This window comes from Terrapene carolina, unplaced genomic scaffold, assembly GCF_002925995.2.
Source record: "Terrapene carolina triunguis isolate 2854851 unplaced genomic scaffold, T_m_triunguis-2.0 Scaffold130, whole genome shotgun sequence".
Taxonomy (NCBI): domain Eukaryota; kingdom Metazoa; phylum Chordata; order Testudines; family Emydidae; genus Terrapene; species Terrapene triunguis.
The window spans coordinates 2,047,591-2,072,299 of NW_020664481.1; the positions used below are offsets into that span (position 1 = coordinate 2,047,591).

At 43.9% G+C, this 24,709-nt stretch overlaps 1 protein-coding gene across 4 annotated transcripts in view; it reads right to left on the bottom strand.

The window, feature by feature from the left end:
• The window catches only part of ASXL1 (ASXL transcriptional regulator 1), a 28,602-nt gene extending 4,606 nt beyond the window's left edge, over positions 1–23,996 (bottom strand). The window contains exons 1-12 of one of the 4 annotated variants that reach the window (XM_024200878.2): positions 23,869–23,996; positions 15,938–16,020; positions 14,991–14,993; positions 12,827–12,935; positions 8,048–8,168; positions 7,470–7,567; positions 6,927–7,020; positions 6,406–6,558; positions 3,996–4,159; positions 3,786–3,882; positions 1,531–1,636; positions 256–880 (exon numbers count right to left, since the gene is read on the bottom strand). In XM_024200878.2, coding sequence (XP_024056646.2) covers positions 256–880; positions 1,531–1,636; positions 3,786–3,882; positions 3,996–4,159; positions 6,406–6,558; positions 6,927–7,020; positions 7,470–7,567; positions 8,048–8,168; positions 12,827–12,935; positions 14,991–14,993; positions 15,938–16,020; positions 23,869–23,928 — 1,713 coding nt within the window. In that variant the 5' untranslated portion in view covers positions 23,929–23,996. Of the gene's footprint in view, positions 1–255; positions 881–1,530; positions 1,637–3,785; positions 3,883–3,995; positions 4,160–6,405; positions 6,559–6,926; positions 7,021–7,463; positions 7,568–8,047; positions 8,169–12,826; positions 12,936–14,990; positions 14,994–15,937; positions 16,021–23,868 lie in introns of all 4 variants that reach the window. The other 3 variants (XM_024200876.2, XM_024200879.2, XM_024200877.2) reach the window with 3 other exon arrangements.
• Between the last annotated feature and the right edge of the window lie 713 nt (positions 23,997–24,709).

Sequence of the window (24,709 nt, forward strand, 5' to 3'; positions counted from 1 at the left end):
ACTACAAATGAGCTGTATAATAAAAGAGGCTACTCTGCATTCTTGTCCAGGAGACCTTGGAATAATTTTCCATTCTACTCTCTGGCTGTCTAAACAAGACAACACACTGCAGTAATTAGATCTTAGTCAGCACTATCAGCGAGAGACTCTTCCATTCCCCTCTTTGAAAAAGATGACATGACATTTTCATATTACTTTGGCGCTACTGGGCACAAAGTCCCTAATGTAATAATCGGGTATAAGTGTCTCTCCTACCCGGATGGGTGGGACTTTTGGTTCCTCTTTAGTAGGCTGTGGCTTTTCTGGGTGAACACTTTCAATTGTGTTACGAAAGGACTGACGATCTTCAAGCCGGGGCTTCTTTTCGGGGAAGGAGGTAGAGGCAGCCTCCTCAAAGCATTTCCTTTTCTGGTCCTTTGACTCCCGATCTAAGTTTTCTTGGGGCAAACTGGGAATTCTGTTTACAGATGCAGCTGCAAATGACACATCTTCCATTTTACTGGTCAGTCTGGAAGCCTCTGGAGAAAACAGCAATTCTGAACTCTCTGGCTTCAATGATGCAGACGAAGAGCCTGTCAGATCTTCTCCTCCCAAATCCACCTCAGCTTTAGTCTCTTTATGGAAGGAGGAATCTGGTCCCACAGACACAGTCTCTTTGGGGGTCTCAGTCTGGTCGGGCTCACGTATTTTATACAGGCTCCTCCTTGCTCTGCATCGCAGATCTGGCCGAGAGCGTTTCTTGAAGTGTCCATCTCGCTGACGTGTGGAAGGACCGTGCTGTGGCTTTGCTGCTTCTCCCTGAACAGACAACTCAGTCCTGTTCTCAGCATCTTCTTGCACTGAATTCTGCTGTTGTGATTCTTCTCTAGTCAAACCCAACCTGCAAAGCAATCACAGAATTATTTAAAGGCCAGAGCAAGCTTGTTGGGTCTGATTTCATTTCCTGGGAAGGATGTAAATTGTTGTTTAGTTACAGTACGTACTACCAGAGCAGTACATGGTGCGTTACAGATTACAAAGTAGATACTCATCTCACTCAATCAATCTACACGCTTCCCGCCGCCCAGCACATCTCTCGTCCCGTGCCGCTTCCCGCCGCCCCCATTGGACTGGAGCAGCGAACCGCGGCCAGTGGGAGCTGCGATCGGCCAAACCTGCTGACGCGGCAGGTAAACAAACCGGCCCGGCCCGCCAGGGTGCTTACCCTGTCAGGCCGCGTGCCAAAGGTTGCCAATCCCTGGTCTAGATAATACTTAGTCCTGCCATGAGTACAGGGGACTGGACTAGATGACCACTCGAGGTCCCTTCCAGTCCTATGACTCTAATATTACTAGTCTTGGAAACAAAAAGAATTCAATTTTAGGTATTCCATTGCAGTGATAATCTGAATGATTCACTCCATAACTAGCACTCCAAAAAGAGTTGCTAATTCTGGAGTTGCTTCTTCTCAGAGAGCAGCTAGCTACCAAAGGGAAGTTCCCTATCCACCTGACTTGAATAAAACAAGACCAATGAGATAGCATTCCTTACTTTTGTCCATAGTAGTCTTCAAAGAACTTCTCTTTCCACTGCTCCACCCTCTTCTCTTTCTCCATTTCCTGTCGTATTCTAACCTGCATCTCATGAGTGAATTCACCTGCAGAGAAACAAGCAAATGCAAGTTTCATTACTATCCAAAGCCAACTCGTCAGTTCCACAGCACTCAGAGCATGCATAGTACACATTCTGTGCTTGCTAGAGAGTACATTTGCTACCCTTTGAAATTCTAGATATCCTGATGGGATATTCTGGCATGTTAAATACTGCTAGTGGTCAAAGCACCAAATCACCTATTTAAGGGGAAAAAATCAGGCCCCTCCGTCCTCTCCAGAGTGATACTCAGCTGTGACCAAACACTTATGCAACTGACAGCAAGTGTCCCCACCCCTATGGTGAATCTCTGGCCTCAAGTCAATGGCAAAATTCCCACTGACTCCTGTGGAGCCAGGATTTCACCCCTAGAGATTAACTACATTGCAAGAAATGACCCTCATCTGACCATATTAAGTAACATTAAAAACCAAAAGAAAACCTGATGATTCAGGGGCCATAGAAGTTGTCACAGGGCGTGTACACTACCCCATTCAGACAACAGGGGTGTGAATAGCAGTGTGCATCAATGTGCTATGCTGTAACTCCCCTCTGTGGACAGTGAGGGCATGAACTAAAAGTTTCCTAGTTGCATGAATGCAGTTCTGTTTGAGAGGACAACATTAATGTGAGCTAGGAACCATTTAGTTCATGCCCTCACTGTCCACACGGGGGAGTTACAGCGCAGTGCTTTGGTGCTCACTGTTATTCACAACCCTGTAGTCCCTTGAAGTGCAGTGTAGACTCAGCCACAGAATCCTCCCTTGTACTTGTGCAAGAAATTCTAAATCTTTCATTCCTTTAAAAAAAAAAGTTTCTAGCTCTCAGAGTTGTACAGAAAACCTTCAAAATGTAAAATGAGTGTAACCAATGCAGGGATGTCTCTCTCCCTGAGAATTCAGAGAGCCTGAAACAATAGCTTTGAGCGGTGTGAAATTCTCGCACTCGTCACATTAGAGATGAATTCTGACATTGAAATTATACAAGCAATGTTAATTACATTAAATATAAAAAACAGCAGCAGGGATACTGTATTGCATGTATTATTCATGTTTATACTTAACTCAGTAAGTTTCCATTTTTAAATTTACCAGAAGCTGCCACACAATTTACAGCCATATCACAGAAACCAGGGAGCTTACTACAAAATTGGTGTCCAGTTTGCCATAGAGTACATAGGGAGTTGGACTGGGATATTACCACCAATGGATATGCATTCTCCCTTCCTACAGGGCATTTACTGTAACTGTTTGTGATGGAACGACTGGGGGGAGCGAGGAAGGAAGAAAAGATTAAGTTCTCATATACCACAGAGATGAACATCGTAAAGATGCACAGATTAGAGCATGGATTCTCAACTGAGTCACAAACAGCCCAGGGAGGTCCTGATCACCCACCTTTTCTTTATGACTAGATAGGGAAAAGGGTCCCAACATTTTTTTCTGTTGTAACATGAGCCCATTATCTGGAAAAGCCTGAGAACCCCTGGATTAATAAGCACTATGTATGTGTCACACAATAAGAAGGTCAGTGTTCAGTTTATACATTAACTACCAGAGAGAAAATGTGAGAAAAAAGAACCCAGTTAAGTTTCTTTATTGTTTATTTTTCTTTCAATTTAGAATAACCGAAGCCTAACTTAATACAGTAAGGTTGAGTAGTTAATTTAATAATAAAAAAGAAGACATCTTTAAAGTGCCATAACCAAAAAACCCCAAAACAACATTTAAAAAACAAGTTAATGGTAGCTAGGACCTGAGAAAAGTTACATTAGAGGTAGATTCCCTGCCTTATCATCTATCCTCCCTCTTCCTTCCCCTACCTTAGGGATTATAGCTTCTGCACGCTGCAGCCACTAAAGGGCAACGTGATCACAGACACTTGAACAGGTCAGAGTCATATTCCACCCAATAGAGGCAGAATGAGAGAGACCACACAAATCTAGCTGGCACTCTGTTTTTAAGGCCTCTGGGCACCTAAGAGAAGTGTACGGTAAATCTTAAAAAAAAAAAAAAAGGGGGGGGGGGGGGAGCGGCAATGTAGCCAAACAGACTCCAAAGCTGGTACAGAATCAAACTCCAGAGTTTATTTTTCTTCTACCGAATAAGGTACACAGCAGGCTTCTCCCAATCATTCAAAACAGCAAATCTACCCACCATCAGCCAGTCGCTCTCTCCAGCTCTGAGCAGCATGGGTGAAGAACTCGTTATTGAGAGCACTGCCACTGAGACGCATCAGCCCATCTGCCCCCATCTATGGAGGACAAAAGTAGAACAGTTGAAAAGCACATAGAGCAGCTCTTTGGGAACAGGGATGATACAACGTAACAAGCAACGAGATGCACAGTGATTGTTGTGTGCCTGTACCTGTCTGTCAACTTCTGGCAGGAGGAAGAGGAGCTGCTGTTGGAAGTGTGGGGGGAGTACATTGAAGGTTCTGGAGTTTATCAGTGCTCGGAGATTTGTGTTGACGAGAATGGAACCAGGTGTCTCAAAATCTATATCCTCACCTCTGTTTCGCTTCATTTGCCCTGTAGTTTTCAGAAAACCAAATAAAAAATAAAATCAAAACTATTTATGACAACATTTCATAAACGAATGTGCTGCTGCAAATGAGCAAATTACAAGAAAACAGGCTGTGGCACTCCAGTACAAAGGAAGGATCTCTCAAACATCTTTAAACAAATAATTCATATTTTACTACATAATTAGGTAGCATATTTAAGAGAGAAAGGAGATGGCTAGTGTTTTGACATAAGAGTGCCCTTCTTAGATAACTTGATTTCAAATAATATAGAATCATAGAATATCAGGGTTGGAAGGGACCTCAGGAGGTCATCTAGTCCAACCCCTGCTCAAAGCAGGACCAATTCCCAACTAAATCATCCCAGCCAGGGCTTTGTCAAGCTGGGCCTTAAAAACCTCCAAGGAAGGAGATTCCACCACCTCCCTAGGTAACGCATTCCAGTGCTTCACCACCCTCCTACTGAAATAGTGTTTCCTAATATCCAACCTAGACCTCCCCCACTGCAAATTGAGACCATTGCTCCTTGTTCTGTCATCTGCCACCACTGAGAACAGCCGAGCTCCATCCTCTTTGGAACCCCCCTTCAGGTAGTTGAAAGCAGCTATCAAATCCCCCCTCATTCTTCTCTTCTGGAGACTAAACAATCCCAGTTCCCTCAGCCTCTCCTCATAAGTCATGTGCTCCAGACCCATATTCATTTTTGTTGCCCTCCGCTGGACTCTTTCCAATTTTTCCACATCCTTCTCGTAGTGTGGGGCTCAAAACTGGACACAGTACTCCAGATGAGGCCTCACCAATGTCGAATAAAGGGGAACAATCACGTTCCTCGATCTGCTGGCAATGCCCCTACTTATACATCCCAAAATGCCGTTAGCCTTCTTGGCAACAAGAGCACACTGTTGACTCATATCCACCTTTTCGTCCACTGCGACCCCTAGGTCCTTTTCTGCAGAACTGCTACCTAGCCATTCGGTCCCTAGTCTGTAGCAGTGCATAGGATTCTTCCGTCCTAAGTGCAGGACTCTGCACTTGTCCTTGTTGAACCTCATCAGGTTTTTTTTGGCCCAATCCTCTAATTTGTCTAGGTCCCTCTGTATCTGATCCCTACCCTCCAGTGTATCTACCACGCCTCCCAGTTTAGTGTCATCTGCAAACTTGCTGAGAGTGCAGTCCACACCATCCTCCAGATCATTAAGAAAGATATTAAACAAAACCGGCCCCAGGATCGACCCTTGGGGCACTCCGCTTGAAACCGGCTGCCAACTAGACATGGAGCCATTGATCACTACCCGTTGAGCCTGACGATCTAGCCAGCTTTCTATCCACCTTACAGTCCATTCATCCAGCCCATACTTCTTTAACTTGGCGGCAAGAATACTGTGGGAGACCGTATCAAAAGCTTTGCTAAAGTCAAGGAATAACACATCCACTGCTTTCCCCTCATCCACAGAGACAGTTATCTCATCATAGAAGGCAATTAGGTTAGTCATAAATCAGCTGGCCTCAGAGACCAGTTCCCTGAATACCTGAATCACAGCATACAAACACAATCCTCTTGTATGTTTCAGAACCATCCTTTCCAAGGTTCCTGCAGTCAGACCACTTTTGAACTAATATATAAGAGCTAGTGACTCCACCCTGCATCTTCTGTGCTCATGGGGCCAATGGCATTAAAGAGGCAATGCTTCTCTACTCCTGTATCTTTGTGATAGAGTCAAAAGATGGGACTAGTGAGCTTCCAAAAGGATCACTCTCCAGTGCACCTGGCTAGACCATTTATAGAGGTGAGGGATTTGCACTATTTCTGGATGCATCACGTCACTGAATCCAATGTGTCTTATGAATTACTACATGGATAAAAACGTGCAGCATAGTGGAACATACACAAAATGACTGATGATGAAAACTATGCTTCAATCACAATGGTTTTTATAAAAAACATTTGTTCCCAAAGACTTGGAAAGTACATCTCTAACACCCCCCATTACGTATGCATGCTCTCACATATACACCACCAAGGCCCCGGATGCTACATTTCAGATTAGGCAAATAGCATCTAGGAGGTACCTGCCTCCTCACTGAGGGTGAGGAGGCAGTTGTTTGATACTGAGGAGCCTTAACATTGGAAGAGACACTGAGAAGGATAAAAGTCTTGGAATTCTTCCATAAGAAGGGGACAGACTTGGACACACCTGATATTTGCTTCAGTTTTTATGGCCAGTTCTTACAACTTTATTCAGAAGCACGTACCAGCTGCCGGCTTCCGGATACCTCTCAGCAGCTGTGGAGGATCCCTGGTGATTTCTGTCCTACTGCGCATGGTGGCATTCAACAGGGCCAAAGAGGAGCTGTTGCTGCTGGAAGTGCTGCTGCTCTCTCCATCAGCATGCCTTCCTGTGAAACCTAAAGGCAAAGCCATTTGTCACAGGTTCATGGATGAGTAGCAGAAGGTCCATTGGGGGAGAGGTTTTAGCACATGACAATGATCTGCTTACAACAGACCCATTTTTAGATAAACAAAATTAGGTCATTGCTCCATCACGGACAGTTCTGATTGGGTGACTGAAGATACTATATTAAATACAATTTTTATCCAATAAGGTAGCATTGCACAAATTAATTAGAATCACTTGTATGTTTAGTGAGCACTAAATAAATCTTTCTCCTGTCCTGGCCTAGGAAGAGCTTATGTGGATAGCTGTATAGAACCAGTGCTGAAGGGCCATGCCATGCAAATGTCTGAAAACAGTCAAGGTGCAACAAATGCTCACCTGAGGCTGACTCCATATGTGCCCCATTTACTTTCAGTGGAGTGAGGACAACTCGGGGCAACATCACACCAGTCTTTTTCTTTTGTTTGCTTGTCTGTGGTTCCAGAGAAAAACAAGATACAAACTATTTAGGGTGCTAAAGTACATGTAGGTCACCCTCTAAACTGCACCTCTTCCTAGCTGAATTCAGACACACAGCCCACCTGGCCACAAATGAACTACCAGCCAAGTATTCAAGTGTACTCACGTATTAAACGTATCTTTAACAGCAGAGAACTCTGCACCACCTCCACATGCCTGCCCACCCACCCGCCATGGAATCAAGCCCTTATACCACAGATCTGCTTTTGCTGCAGCTTTCGCTCAGACTCATTCCAACTCCATGAGATGGCTCTGTAATTCTGCCCCTGCTTGGGAAGACCACCTTGATGCGTCTCTAATCCCTCTCCCTACCACCCAGCCTTCATGTGGCACTGAGATTTCTCCTCAAGAATAAACACTCCTGGCTTTGCCGCTTGCCATTAACCCCACACTCACCCCTACCTGTGAGGCTGCTCTGCAGCTCTCTCTGGAAGTGGAGAGACTCTTACTCTGAGATTCAGTGGAACAGGAGGCGTTCGAAGAGGTTTCATCAAGAGACACTGGAAGGAAAGAGCACATGATCAGACCCTGAAGAAGAGGCTTATAGTTTAATACAGCCGTTCTCAAACTGTGGGTCGGGACCCCAAAGTGGGTCGCAAGCCTGTTTTAATGGCAACAAGGAGTCTGGTGGCACCTTAAAGACTAACAGTGCCACCAGACTCCTTGCTGTTTTTGTAGATACAGACTAACACGGCTACCCCCTGATACTGTTTTAATGGGGTCGCCAGGGCTGGCATTAGACTTGCTGGGACCTGGGGCTGAAGCCCAAGCCCCACGGCCTGGGGCTGAAGCCCTTGGGCTTTGGCTCCCTGCCTGGGCTGGTGGGGCTCAGGCTTTGGCTTTGCCCCCAACAGGGCAGTGGGGCTCAGGCTTTGCTCCCCCCTCCTGAAGTCATGTAGTAATTTTTGTTGTCAGAAGGGAGTCGCGGTGCAATGAAGTTTGAGAAGCCTGGTCTAATATTAATATTATTTGACACTTACCATCATTATCACCACTCACAGTGCTGGCTTCATTGGACCCACAGCTTTCTGCATCTATTGCATCATCCAGCTCCTCTCCCTCTGCCACAGACAGATTCCGAGACCACTGCAAGGCATCCTTCTAGAAGGGCCAAGCAGAACATACGTGATTACAGTCCTTCCCTTTGGAGCTTTATGAGCTAGACTGACAGGAACATACATAATCATGGCTACAAGTCCACTCAGTCCTATTTCTTGTTCAACCAAAAGCCAAAAAGGAGTTTGAAGAACAGCTAGCCAAAAACTCAAAAGGTAATAACAAAATGTTTTTTAAGTAAGGCCCTTGGACGATAGAGATACAAAAAGAGCACTTAAAGACAATAAATTCTTGCAGAGAAACTAAATGAATTCTTTGCTTCAGTCTTCACGGCTGAGGATGTTAGGGAGATTCCCAAACCTGAGCCGTCCTTTGTAGGTGACAAAGCTGAGGAATTGTCACAGATTGAAGTGTCACTAGAGGTGGTTTTGGAATTAATTGATAAACTTAACAGTAACAAGTCACCGGGACCAGATGGCATTCATCCAAGAGTTCTGAAAGAACTCAAATGTAAAATTGCAGAACTATTAACTATGGTTTGTAACCTGTCCTTTAAATCGGCTTCTGTACCCAATGACTGGAAGATAGCTAATGTAACGCCAATATTTAAAAAGGGCTCTAGAGGTGATCCCAGAAATTACAGACCAGTAAGTCTAACGTCAGTACCGGGCAAATTAGTTGAAACAATAGTAAAGAATAAAATTGTCAGACACGTAGAAGAACAAATTGTTGGGCAAAAGTCAACATGGTTTCTGTAAAGGGAAATCATGCCTTACTAATCTATTAGAGTTCTTTGAAGGGGTCAGCAAACATGTGGACAAGGGGGATCCAGTGGACATAGTGTACTTAGATCTCCAGAAAGCCTTTGACAAGGTCCCTCACCAAAGGCTCTTACGTAAATTAAGTTGTCATGGGATATGAGGGAAGATCCTTTCATGGATTGAGAACTGGTTAAAAGACAGGGAACAAAGGGTAGGAATAAATGGTAAATTTTCAGAATGGAGAGGGGTAACTAGTGGTGTTTCCCGAGGGTCAGTCCTAGGACCAATCCTATTCAACTTATTCATAAATGATCTGGAGAAAGGGGTAAACAGTGAGGTGGCAAAGTTTGCAGACGATACTAAACTGCTCAAGATAGTTAAGACCAAAGCAGACTGTGAAAAACTTCAAAAAGATCTCACAAAACTAAGTGATTGGGAAACAAAATGGCAAATGAAATTTAATGTGGCTAAATGTAATGCACATTGGAAAAAATAACCCCAACTATACATACAATATGATGGGGGCTAATTTAGCTACAACTGATCAGGAAAGAGATCTTGGAGTCATCGTGGATAGTTCTCTGAAGATGTCCATGCAGTCTGCGGCGGCAGTTAAAAAAGCAAACAGGATGTTAAGAATCATTAAAAAAGGGATAGAGAATCATAGAATGTCAGGGTTGGAAGGGACCTCAGGAGGTCATCTAGTCCAACCCCCTGCTCAAAGCAGGACCAATCCCCAGGCAGATTTTTGCCCCAAATCCCTAAATGGCCCCCTCAAGGATTGAACTCACAACCCTGAGTTTATCAGGCCAATGCTCAAACCACTGAGCTATCCCAGAGAATATCTTATTGCCCTTATATAAATCCATGGTACACCCACATCTTGAATACTGCGTACAGATGTGGTCTCTTCATCTCAAAAAGGATATACTGGCATTAGAAAAGGTTCAGAGAAGGGCAACTAAAATGATTAGGGGTTTGGAACAGGTCCCATACGAGGAGAGATTAAAGAGGCTAGGACTTTTCAGCTTGGAAAAGAGGAGACGAGTGGGGCTATGATAGAGGTATATAAAATCATGAGTGGTGTGGAGAAAGTGAATAAGGAAAAGTTATTTACTTCTTCCCATAATATAAGAACTAGGGGCCACCAAATGAAATTAATGGGCAGCAGGTTTAAAACAAATAAAAGGAAGTTCTTCTTCACAAAGCGCACAGTCAACCTGTGGAACTCCTTGCCTGAGGAGGTTGTGAAGCCTAGGACTATAGCAGGGTTTAAAAGAGAACTAGATAACCTTCATGAATTTAAGTCCATTAATGGCTATTAGCCAGGATGGGTAAGGAATGGTGTCCCTAGCCTCTGTTTGTCAGAGGGTGGAGATGGATGGCAGGAGAGAGATCACTTGATCATTACCTGTTAGGTCCACTCCCTCTGGGGCACCTGGCATTGGTCACTGTCAGTAGACAGGATACTGGACTGAATGGACCTTTGGTCTGACCCAGTACGGCCATTCTTATGTTCCAATTAATCACGACTAATTTTTTTAATCATTTGACAGCCCTAATTATAAACCATCAAAAATTTCAAGCAAGAATTAACTTAAAGAATTCATAATCATATAAGTGCCCCCATATCTTTTAACAGTCCAACTGTGATACGTTGCACAATGTGTGCGCGCAAGAATTATGGAGCTAGAACTCGAGGGCGATACGAGATAATCCTTGACCTGCAAAGAGAGAAAAACTCATGCATTGATATAACATTTCATATGTACATTAAGATCTAAAACCCAGTGTTCTTCCACAATTAAATTCGCAAAGCAGCAGTGTGTGTGAGCACACAAATATGAGCAGTGGGAGGAATAACTGCTCTTCCGTTTCTGTGCTAGCAGGCAGTTTTATTTCCTGCAGTCATTACTGCCCTTGCCTTTGCCTAACTGTGGGCCCAATGTCCCACCACTTCCTGGCAGGATCCATTGGTTTTAGTCTGGTCTCATACCATTTTGCCAACACAGACAGCAGCAGTGCAGACTTTGCAGCTTTTACTTGATTTTTTCCACCTCCATATTTTAATCCCCTGGGACTTCAATAGATTCAAGCTCCTAATAGAACAGAAGTCAGCACAGTTCATTTTAATTAAGTTAACTCGCACACCATCTTTTCAAATAGTAGAACTGAATGACCGGCATGCTCTATGGACCCTTCTCAGATGTGTAACTCAAACACACTTGAGAAAAATAAAACAGTTTGCTCATATTTGTGCATGCATAACTACTGAGGTGTTTTTTTTAATATTCAGAATAATTATTCTTTCTTGGGCTGAGAAGCTGTGCGACAATATTTAGACACTTTTTATTCCTAGCGATAAAGAGACAACAGTGTCAAACAGCAACCGGCTGCAGAGATGCCACACTTGTGATGTTCATTTTAATTGATTATATAAATGGCAAATAAAAATATTTTGGAATTCAGTCTATTTTCAAACACAGAATGACACATTAACACAAGACATCTTTTGGGGGAAGAGAGAGGTTCAAAGGTGCATTTGAGGAGGTAGGGTGGGAGAGGAGGAACATCTCTGAGACACTAAAAAAAATATAGGAGCAGAAGCATATTTTTCTATATTTCAAATTAAAGGGACTATCAACTTGTACTAAAAAACCTATGTTAGGTAAAGCCTCTTTAAACAGCATGTCCTGACTTTTAAAAAAAATTCCTTAAACAAAAAAGTTATATATTTTTTAACCTTTTTCTTGGTTGATGTTTTTAAGGGTCTTTTCAGCACAAACTAACAGACTATAAGGAGGAGAGAATGAACTATGCAGATTGCTGTCAAACACAGAGTAAACAAACTGAAAAATGATTTTTGGTTAACTTTCTAATTATAGTAATATTAGGTGTTACTTGTAACTATTGTCCATACAAAACTTTCAGACAAATGTTATCTGTAAACTGACTGCATCCCTTTGAGATTGGTATACAATAAACTCCGGATTATCCGAAAAGCAATGGGTACATGGATTTTGTTCAGATAATGGAGGGAGCAGGAGCCATTCAGCAGCAGGGTGGTCTCCCTTGCAGCCAGGGACTCAACCTTCTCATCTTCCTCACAGTCCTGGCCGGGGGAGGAGGAAGGAGAAATCTGCTCTTCCCCACTTACTCTCTTCACAGGGGGCTGCAGAGGGTTCCTGCACTGTCACAGGGCCAGTGAAACCTGATTCCTGCAGGTGCAAGGTGCAGGACAAAGCACAGACCCCCAGCCAGGACTCTGCTCAGCTCTGCCAGGACGACCTCAGCCTTCCTTGTACCTGCGGCAGTGCAGGGAGGCTGTCACGGCCAGGTTCACTCACTTTCATGACAGCGGGGCTGCAGAGGCCTCCCTGCACTGCTGCAGGATCCATTAAACAGCAGAGTGGCCTTCCCCACAACCAGGGGCTTGTCCTCCTTCTCCTTGCACTCCTGACCAGGAGTCTCTACTCTATTATACAAACCTCCCTTTCTTGTCTCCCAGCATGACATACATGGGGGACAAGAAAGAGATTTGGATAATGCAGAGGTTCAGGTAATAGGATTTTGGATGAACGGGAGTGTACTGTATAAGGGAAACATACAGGTTTCATTATTTTGATGATGCTCTATCCTTTATGATTGCATGAACTAAATACTGACATTCCATGTACTGGAAGAAGAGAGTTTATCTTGCTTGTGTAATTTAAGAATTATAAAAGTTAAAAAACAGAAATGTATTACATATAGCTTATAGGCACAAGAACCACCGCGTATAGAATTATGGATCCCAGAGACTCTGTTTCGCATGATGTTACCAAGGGTAGTATGCTAAACTCATACAGCGATCACCAGTGATGGATTAACAATAACAGCAATATGTAACAAGTTGAACTCGCACTTCATCCCCAGCATGGAAGACAGGAGTTCACAATTTACCTTGAGTGTGAAAAGGCTGATACGTCCAGGCAATTTGTAAAAGAGTCCATCACCTCCCCTTGAATTGGAATGTAGCATGGCATTGAGGCAGGCCAGGGGCGAAGTGCCACTGAAACCAGAGAGAAAAAGGGAGATGAGGTTTAGATTATCTAAATGCCAATTTTTAAATAATACACAAAACCCTACAGAATTTTTTTCTTTAAATCAAGGGCAGGTAGTAGAAGGGATGTTGACGAGATTTAGGGTACAGTATCTCAACCAGTCTGAGCACTATTAGAGCTTTCCTATCTGAGCTGCTTACCACCATGGCACATCATAGTGAGATAAGTCTCAGATAATAGAAAAGCAGCATCTTACACTAACGTTCAAGCCATTCTAGGTCATTTGTAGAGGTTTATCATTTGAGAGAGCTCTCTCTCTCTCTCTGAATTCTTTGTAGCTGGACTCAAGGTACTAAGGAAGCGTTACTTTATAGGTGGAGAACTACAAAAAAACCCTATCAATAAAATGTTTACAAACTCAAATATTTCTGAAATAGTTTTCTTTCAATATACATAACACAAAGAGAATACATGCTAGCATAGTGTAGCATAAAGGGTTTAACAGCACTCTTTTGGGATGGTCCACATAACTCAGTGGTTGTTTGTCATTTGTAAGTAAATCATCCAACCCACACTCATGCTAATGAAACCTTTGTGACATACCACATCATCAGATTTTCCACATAATCACACATGCACATATAAAACATTACCTCTAGTGCCTGCAAGGGACGTTATTAAAGCAATGTAAGAGTTCACTATTATTAAAAGTGAAACTGAAAACTGGTTTAAGTGCAATGTTTCAGTCACAAAAGCTCGAACTACTGAGTCTCAACTTCTCGAAAACTGGGTTTAGAATAACTTCTCAGTTAATCTTGATTAAGTTTGTTTTGCTGCTGGTTTGCTTTTTGGCATTTCTTTGCAAGCCTTGGAGGTAGCCAAAGTTACCATGTGTCATTTTATACACCACAGAAAAATCCCAACTCCCTCTCCTGTAAATTACACATCATTTCCCCCTCTGCACTGAGCAGAACGCTGCAAGTAAATTACCAGCCACAGGACAAGTTTTAGGAAAGGAAAAGATTAACTTCCCTAATGAAACCGTAGACAAAAGAAACATCCATACATTTACTGGAGCTACAATTTAGCCATGAGACTGGACCCAACATCTCTGCTCTTGCATAAACAACTGGAGATCACTATTTTGCACTTCTTCAGGAAGACAGCACTCCAACTACTGAGTGTTTCAGAATCAGGGTGGCATTAGTTCAGAGTGTCCCTTGAGTCATCATGCTACTTCCTTCAGGACTTAGGTTTTCTTTACAAGCGCCCCACATAAATATTGAAAACGTTCAATGCAATTTAGCTAGACAAGATCACAGGCTTGGTGGACAGTTTGTATTTTAACACTGGGTTTATGAACAATACTTGCTCCTTTCAGTTATACGATAAAGTAAGAAAGCCATCTTTCCCCAAAGCAGAAAATTAACAATTGGGTGAAGGGAAGCAGATATACCTGGAGGGAAACACCAATCTCTAGAAAAATGATTTAGCTCTGAAGGATTTAACTTCACACACGCAGAGAAGCCTGGTTTTAGATACTTATTTTGATAAGTTACCAGCCAAAGCTTGGAAGACAGCAAGAAAATTTGCACTAGTGAAAAGACACCCTGTTATTGCCATTAGTAGAGGACAGCCTAGTGCTCACAGACCCTCAAACAGTCTAGGTAAAAGGACTGATCAAAGAAAGTAGGTCAGTGCAGAGTGAATATCTGATTAAAAGAGAAGGAATATGGAGCTTTTCATTATAAGCCCATCCTTATTCCACTCTCTACATATCATGCTGTGAAACCATCACCCAAGTCCATTCCCACTATAAACCTAGTTGTTAGGAACCCTGAGTATCGAGTGGGTGTTCAAACAGCTCTGCTATCAAGGGAACAAAGCATGCTGGCACAGTCCCTCTCTGAACAATGGTAACTCCTACACATTATACCTCTGTCTCTGAATTATGAAGCTGTTCGCTACTCAAACCATCATGATTGTTTCCTAATTTCAGGGATAGTGAGATGAGAAACAAGTTAACATTCTGAATTGCTTCAGTCCCAAAGGAATTCATTTACCTTCTATAGTTATACAGCAGTTCAACAGTGATACAGGCAACATGGTGGAAGACAGTTCATAAAACCCAAAAGAAAAACAGAGCATAGTTAGAACGGCATAGAGTTAAGATCCCACATGTAAGTTAATGAATGCTGAACTGCCAAAGATAGCTTGATTTACTGTGTGCAGTCAAACTTGGGAACTTTCATCTTGTAACCCAAGTTAAGGAGTTTGCAGCATGATGGCTAGCAAACATCTACTTCCTTTGACCTACAAGGTATTTTGTATCTCCTTTCTCCTAGATTCAACAAAAGTAGATGGAAATTCCAGGAAATTAATTTAAGACAACACCTGGGGTTCTATCCATCCCTGTAGTTTCCTACATTCCTGTGCAGGCTCTTCTTCATGTGATATATGTTGTAAGATATATATCAAGGGCCACAAAAAATACAGCAGCATTAACACTGTGGTATGGTAGAATATGTAGAAAGAGCAGTATACTGCATATATAAGGGAAACTTATTACTTGACCCCAGAAAAGGAGCAGTCTCTGCTCTAGAGGTGAAGCTCTACAGAGGACTGAGTTGACTCATTACATATAGGCCCAACACTGGAAGACCAGTAGTAGTTATTTATTTGTAGAAGAAACACACAAAGGAGAAGCATTTATATCGGAGACAGACTCGTGATTGGCATTTAGAATATTTTACAAAAGTCCTACAACTCCACTGAAAGGCAGAGATGTTCACTCTGTTTACAAAAAACTGGAAAAATCCCCGAGGAAAAAAAAAAAAACAGCTAGTATATTCTTACCCCAAATTATTGGGCTACAGAAAGAGAGGGAGAGAGAGAAAAGAAAGGTGGATTAGAGAAAGGAGGGAGAACTCCACTAAGTAATCCTGCCCTTTTTACCCACCCTCCCCCACACTCCACACACTTTATTACAGACAAGAAGATCAATACTAACCTCATTTCCTTTAGTCCCTCAGCCTCTATGACCTGCAGAATCTGTTTCGGGGTCATAGGAGCATCAGAGTAGTTTTCCAGCACCTGAAAAGATATAAATACAAAGCTTCATTCTACATTTTCTATTCACATTCGCTGAATTGTTTCCTAGGTTGGGATTCAAATACAAGAATATGTCTGCTAAAAGTTAGTATCTCCACAAGAAAACCTGCTACAAAATTCAGGTTAACCCAAGAGCAGACTACGGTACATATCCATGATCCCTGCACTTTTTCTAGGGCTACAAATGGCTTGCCCTGTTTTTTCATCAGGTCTCTAATTAAGTATGCAATTGTGCAAGCATGGGGAGAAGGGGAGAACTGGGGAATTAGGCACTGATCCTGCACCACTGAAGTTAATGGATGCTTTCCCACTGACTTTCGTAAACATCAGACAAAGCCCTTACTGCACACAACCTTTAATATATGTATAACAGTCAAAGGCTTCCATTGAAATAGACGTTAACATAGTAGATATAGACTGTTTGCTCTTTGGGGCAGAGACTTTCTCTTCATACTTATCTGTGAAGCATCTAACATGTTGGAGTTACAAATAATAATAATAATGTCATTACATAAATCAATAGTACACCCTCAGCTGGAACACTGTATTCAGTTCTGATCATCCCATCTCAAAAAGAATACAGAAGAAACAGGGGTTTCAGAGACTGGTAATAAGAATGATTAGGGGCATGGAAAATGTTTTGCATGGACAGATTTAAACGATTGGAACTGTTTGTCTCAGAAAGAAGATGAGTAAGAGGGGATATGACAAAGGTATAAAATGAATGGTCTAGAGAAGGTAGATGAGGAGCTTCTCTTCATCTGTCTCATAATACAAGAACAAAGGGACATTTAATTAAGCTGAAAGATGACAAATTCAAAGTGACAAGATAAAATATTTCTTTACACAATGCTGAATAAGCCTGTGGAACACTCTGCCACAAAATATCATTGAAGCCAAGAGCTTAGCAGGATTCAAGAAATAATTGGGCATTTATATGGATAACAGGAATAATCAGAATTATAATAGTAAATATTAAAAATAACAAGCTTCAGAAGAGATGTAAACCCTAGTGTTTCAGAGCTGAAGCCAACCTTTAATTATTCAGATTTAAGAGGAAACTTTCCCTAGGGGCAAGTTACTCCATAACTGCCTACTCTGCAGGATTTCTTGCACCTTCCTCTGAAGCAACTTATACTGGGCACTGTCAGAGACAGAATACTGGCCTACATGGACCACTAGTCTGATCCAATATAGCAACTCCAATGTAAAAATACATTTCACTATATGGCCTAACGTACCTGAGAGAGACGAGGCAACAGATATTCTGTCTGGGATATTCTGCTGGCAATCATTTAATAAATTCCTCTAACGTAATGGCCACAGTGACATGCAATTCTGATTTTAGCAGGGACAGTACTTTATAGAAGTTGGCAATGAGATTCTGTCTTTCAACTAGTACAAGTAGTGAGCGAAGAAAATGAATGCCCTTTTTATGTCAGCAACATCTAGAACTGAGTCACTGCAGCATCATGTCAGGGACCAATGACTGAAGTTTCCCTTTGAAAGGTAGAGTAGCAGGACTGTCTGTAAGAAAACAGTGCAGGTCACCATCTCTATCACCCCCACTTCCCAGCCTCCAAAAGGATAGAAAAAGCCCAAACTGAATGACACACTCCAGTGTTGTACTGCAATTAAAAGTCTCCCTACATTTCTCAAGAAAAGCAAAACCAAATCATATCCACCATGTCACATTTAAGTATCTGAAAATAATACACAAAGCACTATAGCATTAGCCTGCCAGCGGACTGGAAGTTTGGAATTGTGAATCCCATGGTTAAATGCAATGAAAGCCCAAGAAATAAGAACATAAGAATGACCATACTGGGTCAGACCAATGGTCCATCTATAGCCCAGTATCCTGTCTTCCGACAGTGGCCAGTGTCAGAAGCTTCAGCGGGAAAACAAGGCAATTTTCGAGTGATCCATCCCTGGTCGTTCAGTCTCAGCTTGGGGCAGTTATAGGTTTAGGGACACCCAGGGCATGGGGTTTTATCCCTGGCCTTTTTGGCTAACAGCCATTGATGTACCTAACCCTCATGAATTTATCTAATTCTTTTTTGAACCCAGTTCTAGATCTCGCCTTCCCAAATTCCCTGGCAACGAGTCCCACAGGTCGAATGGGTGCTGTGTGAAAAAGTATCTCCTCGTGTTTGTTCTAAACCTGTGTTATGTGACGGGGCAAATAATTCACTTTGTAGACCTGTCATATCCCCCCGCAGTTGTCTCTTCTCTAAAATGAACAGTCCCAAACTTTTTAATCTCTCTTCGTATGGAAGCTGTTCCATATCTCTAAACATTTTTGTTGCCCTTTTCTGAACCTTTTCCAATTCTAATATATTTTTGAGATCGGACGGCCAGAACTGCAAGCAGTATGATAAGCTATAGTTAAATGGAATAAACCATTTTTATTTGGAGGCAGTACAGCTCCACTACAGTCTCACACACTGATCACGTTTTCTTTGGGGTACAATATTTCAGTGCATCATCAGACACTATCACCCTTCATCACCCAAATGAAATGGGCATCTGATGTTGAGAACACATCACTCAATAGTCAACTGTGAGAAGCATGAAATGGAACATTCATGTTTCCCAAATCAAGAAAAACCTTCACAGCCCATAAAGCATCTGGAAAACACTGAACTCAAAGACAACCAACTAAAACACAGCCCACAATGGAGAATGAATACTTCTATCAGAAATAAAAAGCCCTGCTCAGAACAGTTCCTAGCCCCCAACTGTATCAGATGTAGGACTACTTTTAAGAGTCAGAGTTGGAAGAGAAAGCATCCAACAAGATTCTCTCTCATTCCTTCACCTACCCTAAAAGGCCCTGCATGCACTGAAGCAACACCTCCTCTGGCTGATTATGGCAGGACATCATGGCTCCATTAGGAACCTATTAATGCAGCTTTGAGCACTGGCCAGAAGGAATGTCTTGGGATAAGACAATACTTCCTCCAGAAACGGAATGTGTTGTTTGTAATATTTCCATTTCCTGCCTTCCCAAAGACCCTAACTGTGAACCTTTATGCTACTCCTCCAATTACCCTGCTACTAGACTAGCAATATAATCCTCAGAACACCTGTTCAATATTCCCTGTGGCTCTATGTACTACACTAAATCTCAAAATACTTTTTTTTTTTTTTTTTTTTTGGTAAACAGAATGTGCAAAGCATTCACTCCACAGGACAGGAAGCTCCAAAAAGTTCTTTTCCTTCCCATCCATGAAGGCATCTAACGGAATAAAAAATGTAACAGATACTAACAGAGTCAAATTAAAAGCACTTTGACAGGAGTGTGGTAAAGCCTAGTACTAAACAAACATCTATTTTTAATGGATTTAAGATCAGCTTGAAAGGAGCCCCACAACCCAGAACAGCTAGGAAAGGCTTGGTCTCCCTAAGAGGATAATCTGGTATGAGGTTGAGCCAATGACAAACCAGAAATAGAACAAAGATGAAGCTGGGGTTTAGAGACCTCATACACTTAATACATATAAGGAGAGGCCCAACCAAGAGGAAGGTAACAAACGACATCCATGAAGAGATTCACTGGTAGACCAGATGCCAGCAAGGATTAACTAGCATGGGTGCTATGCCATTAAATGACTACTGATGAGTTGCCAAAGTAGATGAGTTGCAGACTTACTTTTTGGACAGCCAATAAGCAGTGAGTTACCATAGAGTTCAGTGTGTTGGGTGACAAGAAAAATTATGCAAGCAGACTTAGCACTGGTCTACACTAGAAAGTTAGGTCGATCTAGCTAAATTTCTCAGGGGGAGGTGGAGGTGGAGGTGAAAAATTTACACCCCCAAGAGATGTAGTTAAGCTGACCTAAACCCCAATGTAGACAGTGCTAGGTCAACAGAAGAATTTTTCCTTCAATGTAGCTACCGCCTCTCAGAGAGGTGGATTTACTACAGCGATGGAAGAACCCATTCCTTCGCTATAAGAAGAGTCTACACTACAGTGGTACAGCTGTAGCATTTCTAGTGCACATATAACCTTAGTCTTTGCCCCACACTCAGGGTCACCTGCCAGCAGAGCAGCCTAAGTGCCTACATTTAAGTATTCCACCTACAAGACTAGAACCCACACAGGAGCTGCGGGCTGAAGCACTTCAGAGCATGAACCTGGCACTAGTTTTTTCCAACTGCAACTTTTAGCTTGAAGAGCAGGAGAAGAGTGAAAGTCAAAGTCAAGTGAGCTCAAAAATAATAATTTTCACGCAAAGGACAATGCAAGCTACCAGAAGGCAGAAATTCTAGTCTGAATAGGTTATATAGTGAAGTACTTCTTCACACTACACACAGTCAACCTGTGGAATTTGTTGCAAGGGGATGTTGTGAAGGCCAAAACTATAACTGGGTTCCAAAAAGAATGAGGTAAATTCATGGAGGAAAGATTGAAAGATCCATCAATGCCTATTAGCCAAGATGGTCATGGATGCAACCCCCTGCTCTGAGTGTCCCTAAGACTCTGATGGCCAAAGGCTGGGACTGGACAACAGGGGATAGATCACACGATAACCGCCCTGTTCTGTTCATACCCTCTGAAGCATATAGCATTGGCCCTATCAGAAGCCAGGATACAGGGCTAAATGGACCATTGGCCATACTGGGTCAGAACATTCTCATGTTCTCTTTGTTGGTCAGCCCTGGGAATCTCCTATTGCGTTCAAGCAAGTCCTATTCAGAAAAAGCTAGAATAACTACTAGAATCCACTGGACGCTAACCCAAATCGAATGGACCCAAGACAATCATCCAGCTCTCATTAAATGTCGACAAGGTCTGGTACATAACCTTGACACATAAAACACATAACAAAAAACCCCAAGACGCATTTATTTATTATTTATATAGATGCCAATATACTACACACAAAGTATGCCCTTGTGCCAGTAAATCAATGATCAAGTGCCTTTGGCTCAAACAGTATCCATATGGAGATGGCAGGATCACTCTGCCTTCCCTGGTCACTTGCATTCACAGATTTTATTTTTTAAAAGTTTATTGTGAAGAAATGTTGGTTCCTGGAGGAAAAAACAAAACAAACAAGCTTTTTCCAATCAGCATTAAAAGTAGATAGCAGCAACAATCGACACAATAAAGCATGCAAAAAGCTGAGTGTGTCATTTGCAATGTGACTATTCTCCCACTCCAACAGAGTTGAAATGGAGAGTGTTAAGAACTGAGTTAAGGGGCTGGGTATTAAAGGCACCAACTGTTCAGACAATAGTTGAAGAGTTCAATCTTCATTTGGATCAGCTGGCCCATATTCCCCTGTCTTTTCCTCCTTTTTTAAAAAAATTAGTTTGATTGTAGTTTATTGGTGGGTTTATATTTTCTTATTTGGTACAGACTTTTTAAAAGTTTGTTTCCATTTTAGATTTTACAGTCAACATCTGGATTCCAGATTAAGATCTGGCCTTAGTTCTTTTATAAAAGACAGGTTTGTCCCACATGGTGATGGGCAACAGAATACAACAGGGCTCCAACAGGATAGTATTAATGGACATAACTAATGGTGTCCCTAGCCTCTGTTTGCCAGAAGCTGGGAATAGGCGATGGGATGGATCACTTGATGATTACCTGTTCTGTTCATTCCCTGTGGGGCACCTGGCATTGGCCACTGTCAGAAGGCCAGATACTGGGCTAGATTGACCTTTGATCTAACCCAGCATGGCCATTGTTATGTTCTTATAACCAAAGCAGGTATTTATTCTAGAAATCTGCCGCTTGAATGAATGGAATTTAAAAAAAAAAACTGATGAAAATACATGCCACAAGATTCATCACACACATACCAGATTTGGTACTAAGAACATGCTTATGACCAAATGAAAATGTTGACCATGAAGACACTAAGTAAGTAAAAGCCCTTTGGTAGATGGGAGGGAGATTTATGTTTTCATGTATGCTTGAACACCATATTCCTTACAATGCCTAGCTTCCCCAGACTAGTGGTGTCAGGGAGAAGCTTGTTGCCACTAAGGAAATTCCTGACAATAATGTTTTCTGGACCTCAAACCTGGCATTTCTCAGAAGGTTGGGATACCTTCCAGGGAGGTTTAAATAAATCTAAGGGGAAGCAGAATAAAAAGTAGGACCTGACAAAACTGAGGCCTGGTCTACACTAACACCCCAATTCGATCTAAGGTACGCAACTTCAGCTACGTGAATAACGTAGCTGAAGTCGACATACCTTAGTTCGAATTTACCGCGGTCCACACGCGGCAGGCAGGCTCCCCCGTCGACTCCGCGGTACTCCTCTCGCTGAGGTGGAGTACCGCAGTCGACGGCGAGCACTTCCTGGTTCGAATTATCGCGTCCAGACCAGACGCGATAAATCGAACCCGGAAGTTCGATTGCCAGCCATCGAACTACCGCGGTAGTGTAGACATACCCTGAGAATGGTTACCATACTGCTTAGACTTTGCTGACCAGTAAGTAAAACTGACCCACGTAGAAAAATTAAAGGCTGTCTAACAAACAGTACCATTTTCTACAGTGAAGAAATCACCTCAGACCTTGTCAATGCCTCATCAGACTATCTATTCATACCATTTGAGAAGATGCTTAGTTTCTCAGTATCTGTCTTAAAGTAATGTTTACAAACTGCCGAAGGCCTCTCCAGAAAAATGCCTTATTCAATCACCATAAATAGGGTGTGTGCTCACACCTTTCTCAAAGAGAAAATCCTCCTCTTTCCATGGTTAAAGGAGACTCTCTCTCTAGAAGACCCATTCCCTCCCCTTGGTAATATGTTTGAGAGCATGTGAAAGGATCTGTTTCTCACCCTCTCAAGAAGCCCCCAAACCTGGCAATCTGGAAGGGAGAAATATCTGACAATAGCCCCTTCCCCCATGTAATATGACAGTCTCTCAAGATGATACTGTAGAGGTAGTGTTTCTGGAAGCACTGCTGTAGTTTGGAATGAAGACCCTGCTGGCAGTACAGAGTGTGCATGTGTTAGGACTAGAATCATTCCCTTTCTTCCTCCCAGTAATATACAGAGAAAAGAGGCTAGCAATTTCTCTCTCTCTTGAGGGATGGAAGCAGAAAAAGGAGCGGGAAGAGTTATAATGGTGGGAGTTGTGACTCTCCACCTTTCCACCAAGGAAGTCACCCTGTGATTATGTTGGGGTGGATGTGTGTGGAGGTATTACTGTGCTCTAGAAGCTCTTCCCCATCTCATACTGAAGATAGGGAGGAGGTTGCTATCTCTCTCTTTTCTTGTATGGGAGAAGCAATGTCCACTGACTGCTACCCTCCCTGGTTATTGGGGGGCAGGGGGTGAGAGGGGGATGTTGGCCTCTCTGTAGGATCCTTGGCACAGGGACCACCTCTTTATTTTGTTTGCACAGCACCTAACACAATGGGGTCCTGGTCCACGATGGGGACTCCTACAGATAGTGCTAAGCAATATCATGAGGTGTCTCTCAGCTCTCCCTTTGGGCCAGGTCCCTTCTGCTCACAGGGTGAGGTGTCCTGCCCTGCGCCCAGCCCCCCTGTGACTCCGCCAGCCCATGGAGCGACCACTCCCCTGGCTGCACTGGGGAGCCCCCCAACGTGCCCGGGCCCCTCTCTGGGAGACACCCCATCTTCCCTCCGGGGTTGGCTGGGGGATGTTCACCTCGCCCCGAGGGAAGGCGATCTCTGTCCCCTCCCCCCTGTACACCGGGGTCTCTCTCCTCACAACCCTTCCCGCAGGGTCCCGCCCTACCCAGAGGGGCCCCTCTAGTTATGGGGGCAGGGTCCTTCCCCAGCCCTGCAACCGCGGGGCCTCCCCGCCCCCGTTCCTGGGGGGATCTCCCCCTCACCAGGCGGGCGGCCTCAGCCCACGTGCGCTCCTTCTTCCTCCGCTGCTTCGTCTCCTTCATCTTCCTCCTGCTCCGGGGTGGGGGGGGAGAGAGGTGTTGGGGGCCGGGGCACGGGCACGCGGGCGGGGGTTCGGAGGCGGGAGCGCGCGGTGCGGGTGCGGACCGTTAGCCGGGGGGGCGGGGCTGGCGCGCGGCCGGCGGGCAGGGAGGGCGCGAGGCGAGGGGGGGCGTAGCTCCCGGGCGCTATGGAATGCAGCAGCAGCGGCGGCTCAAGCCCGACATAACAACGGGGTCAAAGGGCTCCGAGGTGGGGGGAGGGACCTCCTCAACGGTGGCCTCGGCAGGACAATCCAACCCCCGCGCTCGGCTCTGACGGGGGAGGGTAGCTTTTCCGTTTGAAGGAAAACAAACCGCAGGGTCTGATGGGAATTGTAGTCCCACCGCGGCCCTGCGCAAACAGCGAACGGGCCGCTCCAGCCCCGAGACTACATCTCCCAGCAGGCTCTCCCGCACCAGGCCGCCAAGGGCAGGGGTGCCGGTGTCGTGAAGCATGCTGGGCTTGAGCCGTGGACGCCCTGCCCACGTTAGCTGATAGGGCCCCGCTGTGCCCGGCTTCCGTGCCCCGGGGCGGCCATTGTCCCCTACGCCGGTGGGAGGCGGCGCCAGCCCCCTTCTCCAGCCGCTCCCTCCCCTGACCCCAGGATCTCCTAGGAGCCATCCCAGGCCTAAGTACCGAACACCCTCCCCACCAGAGACACACTGGGCCATTCACCCTCGTGTGAACACCCCCACTCGGGCCATTCACCCTCGTGTGAACACCTTCCCCACCACAGACACACAG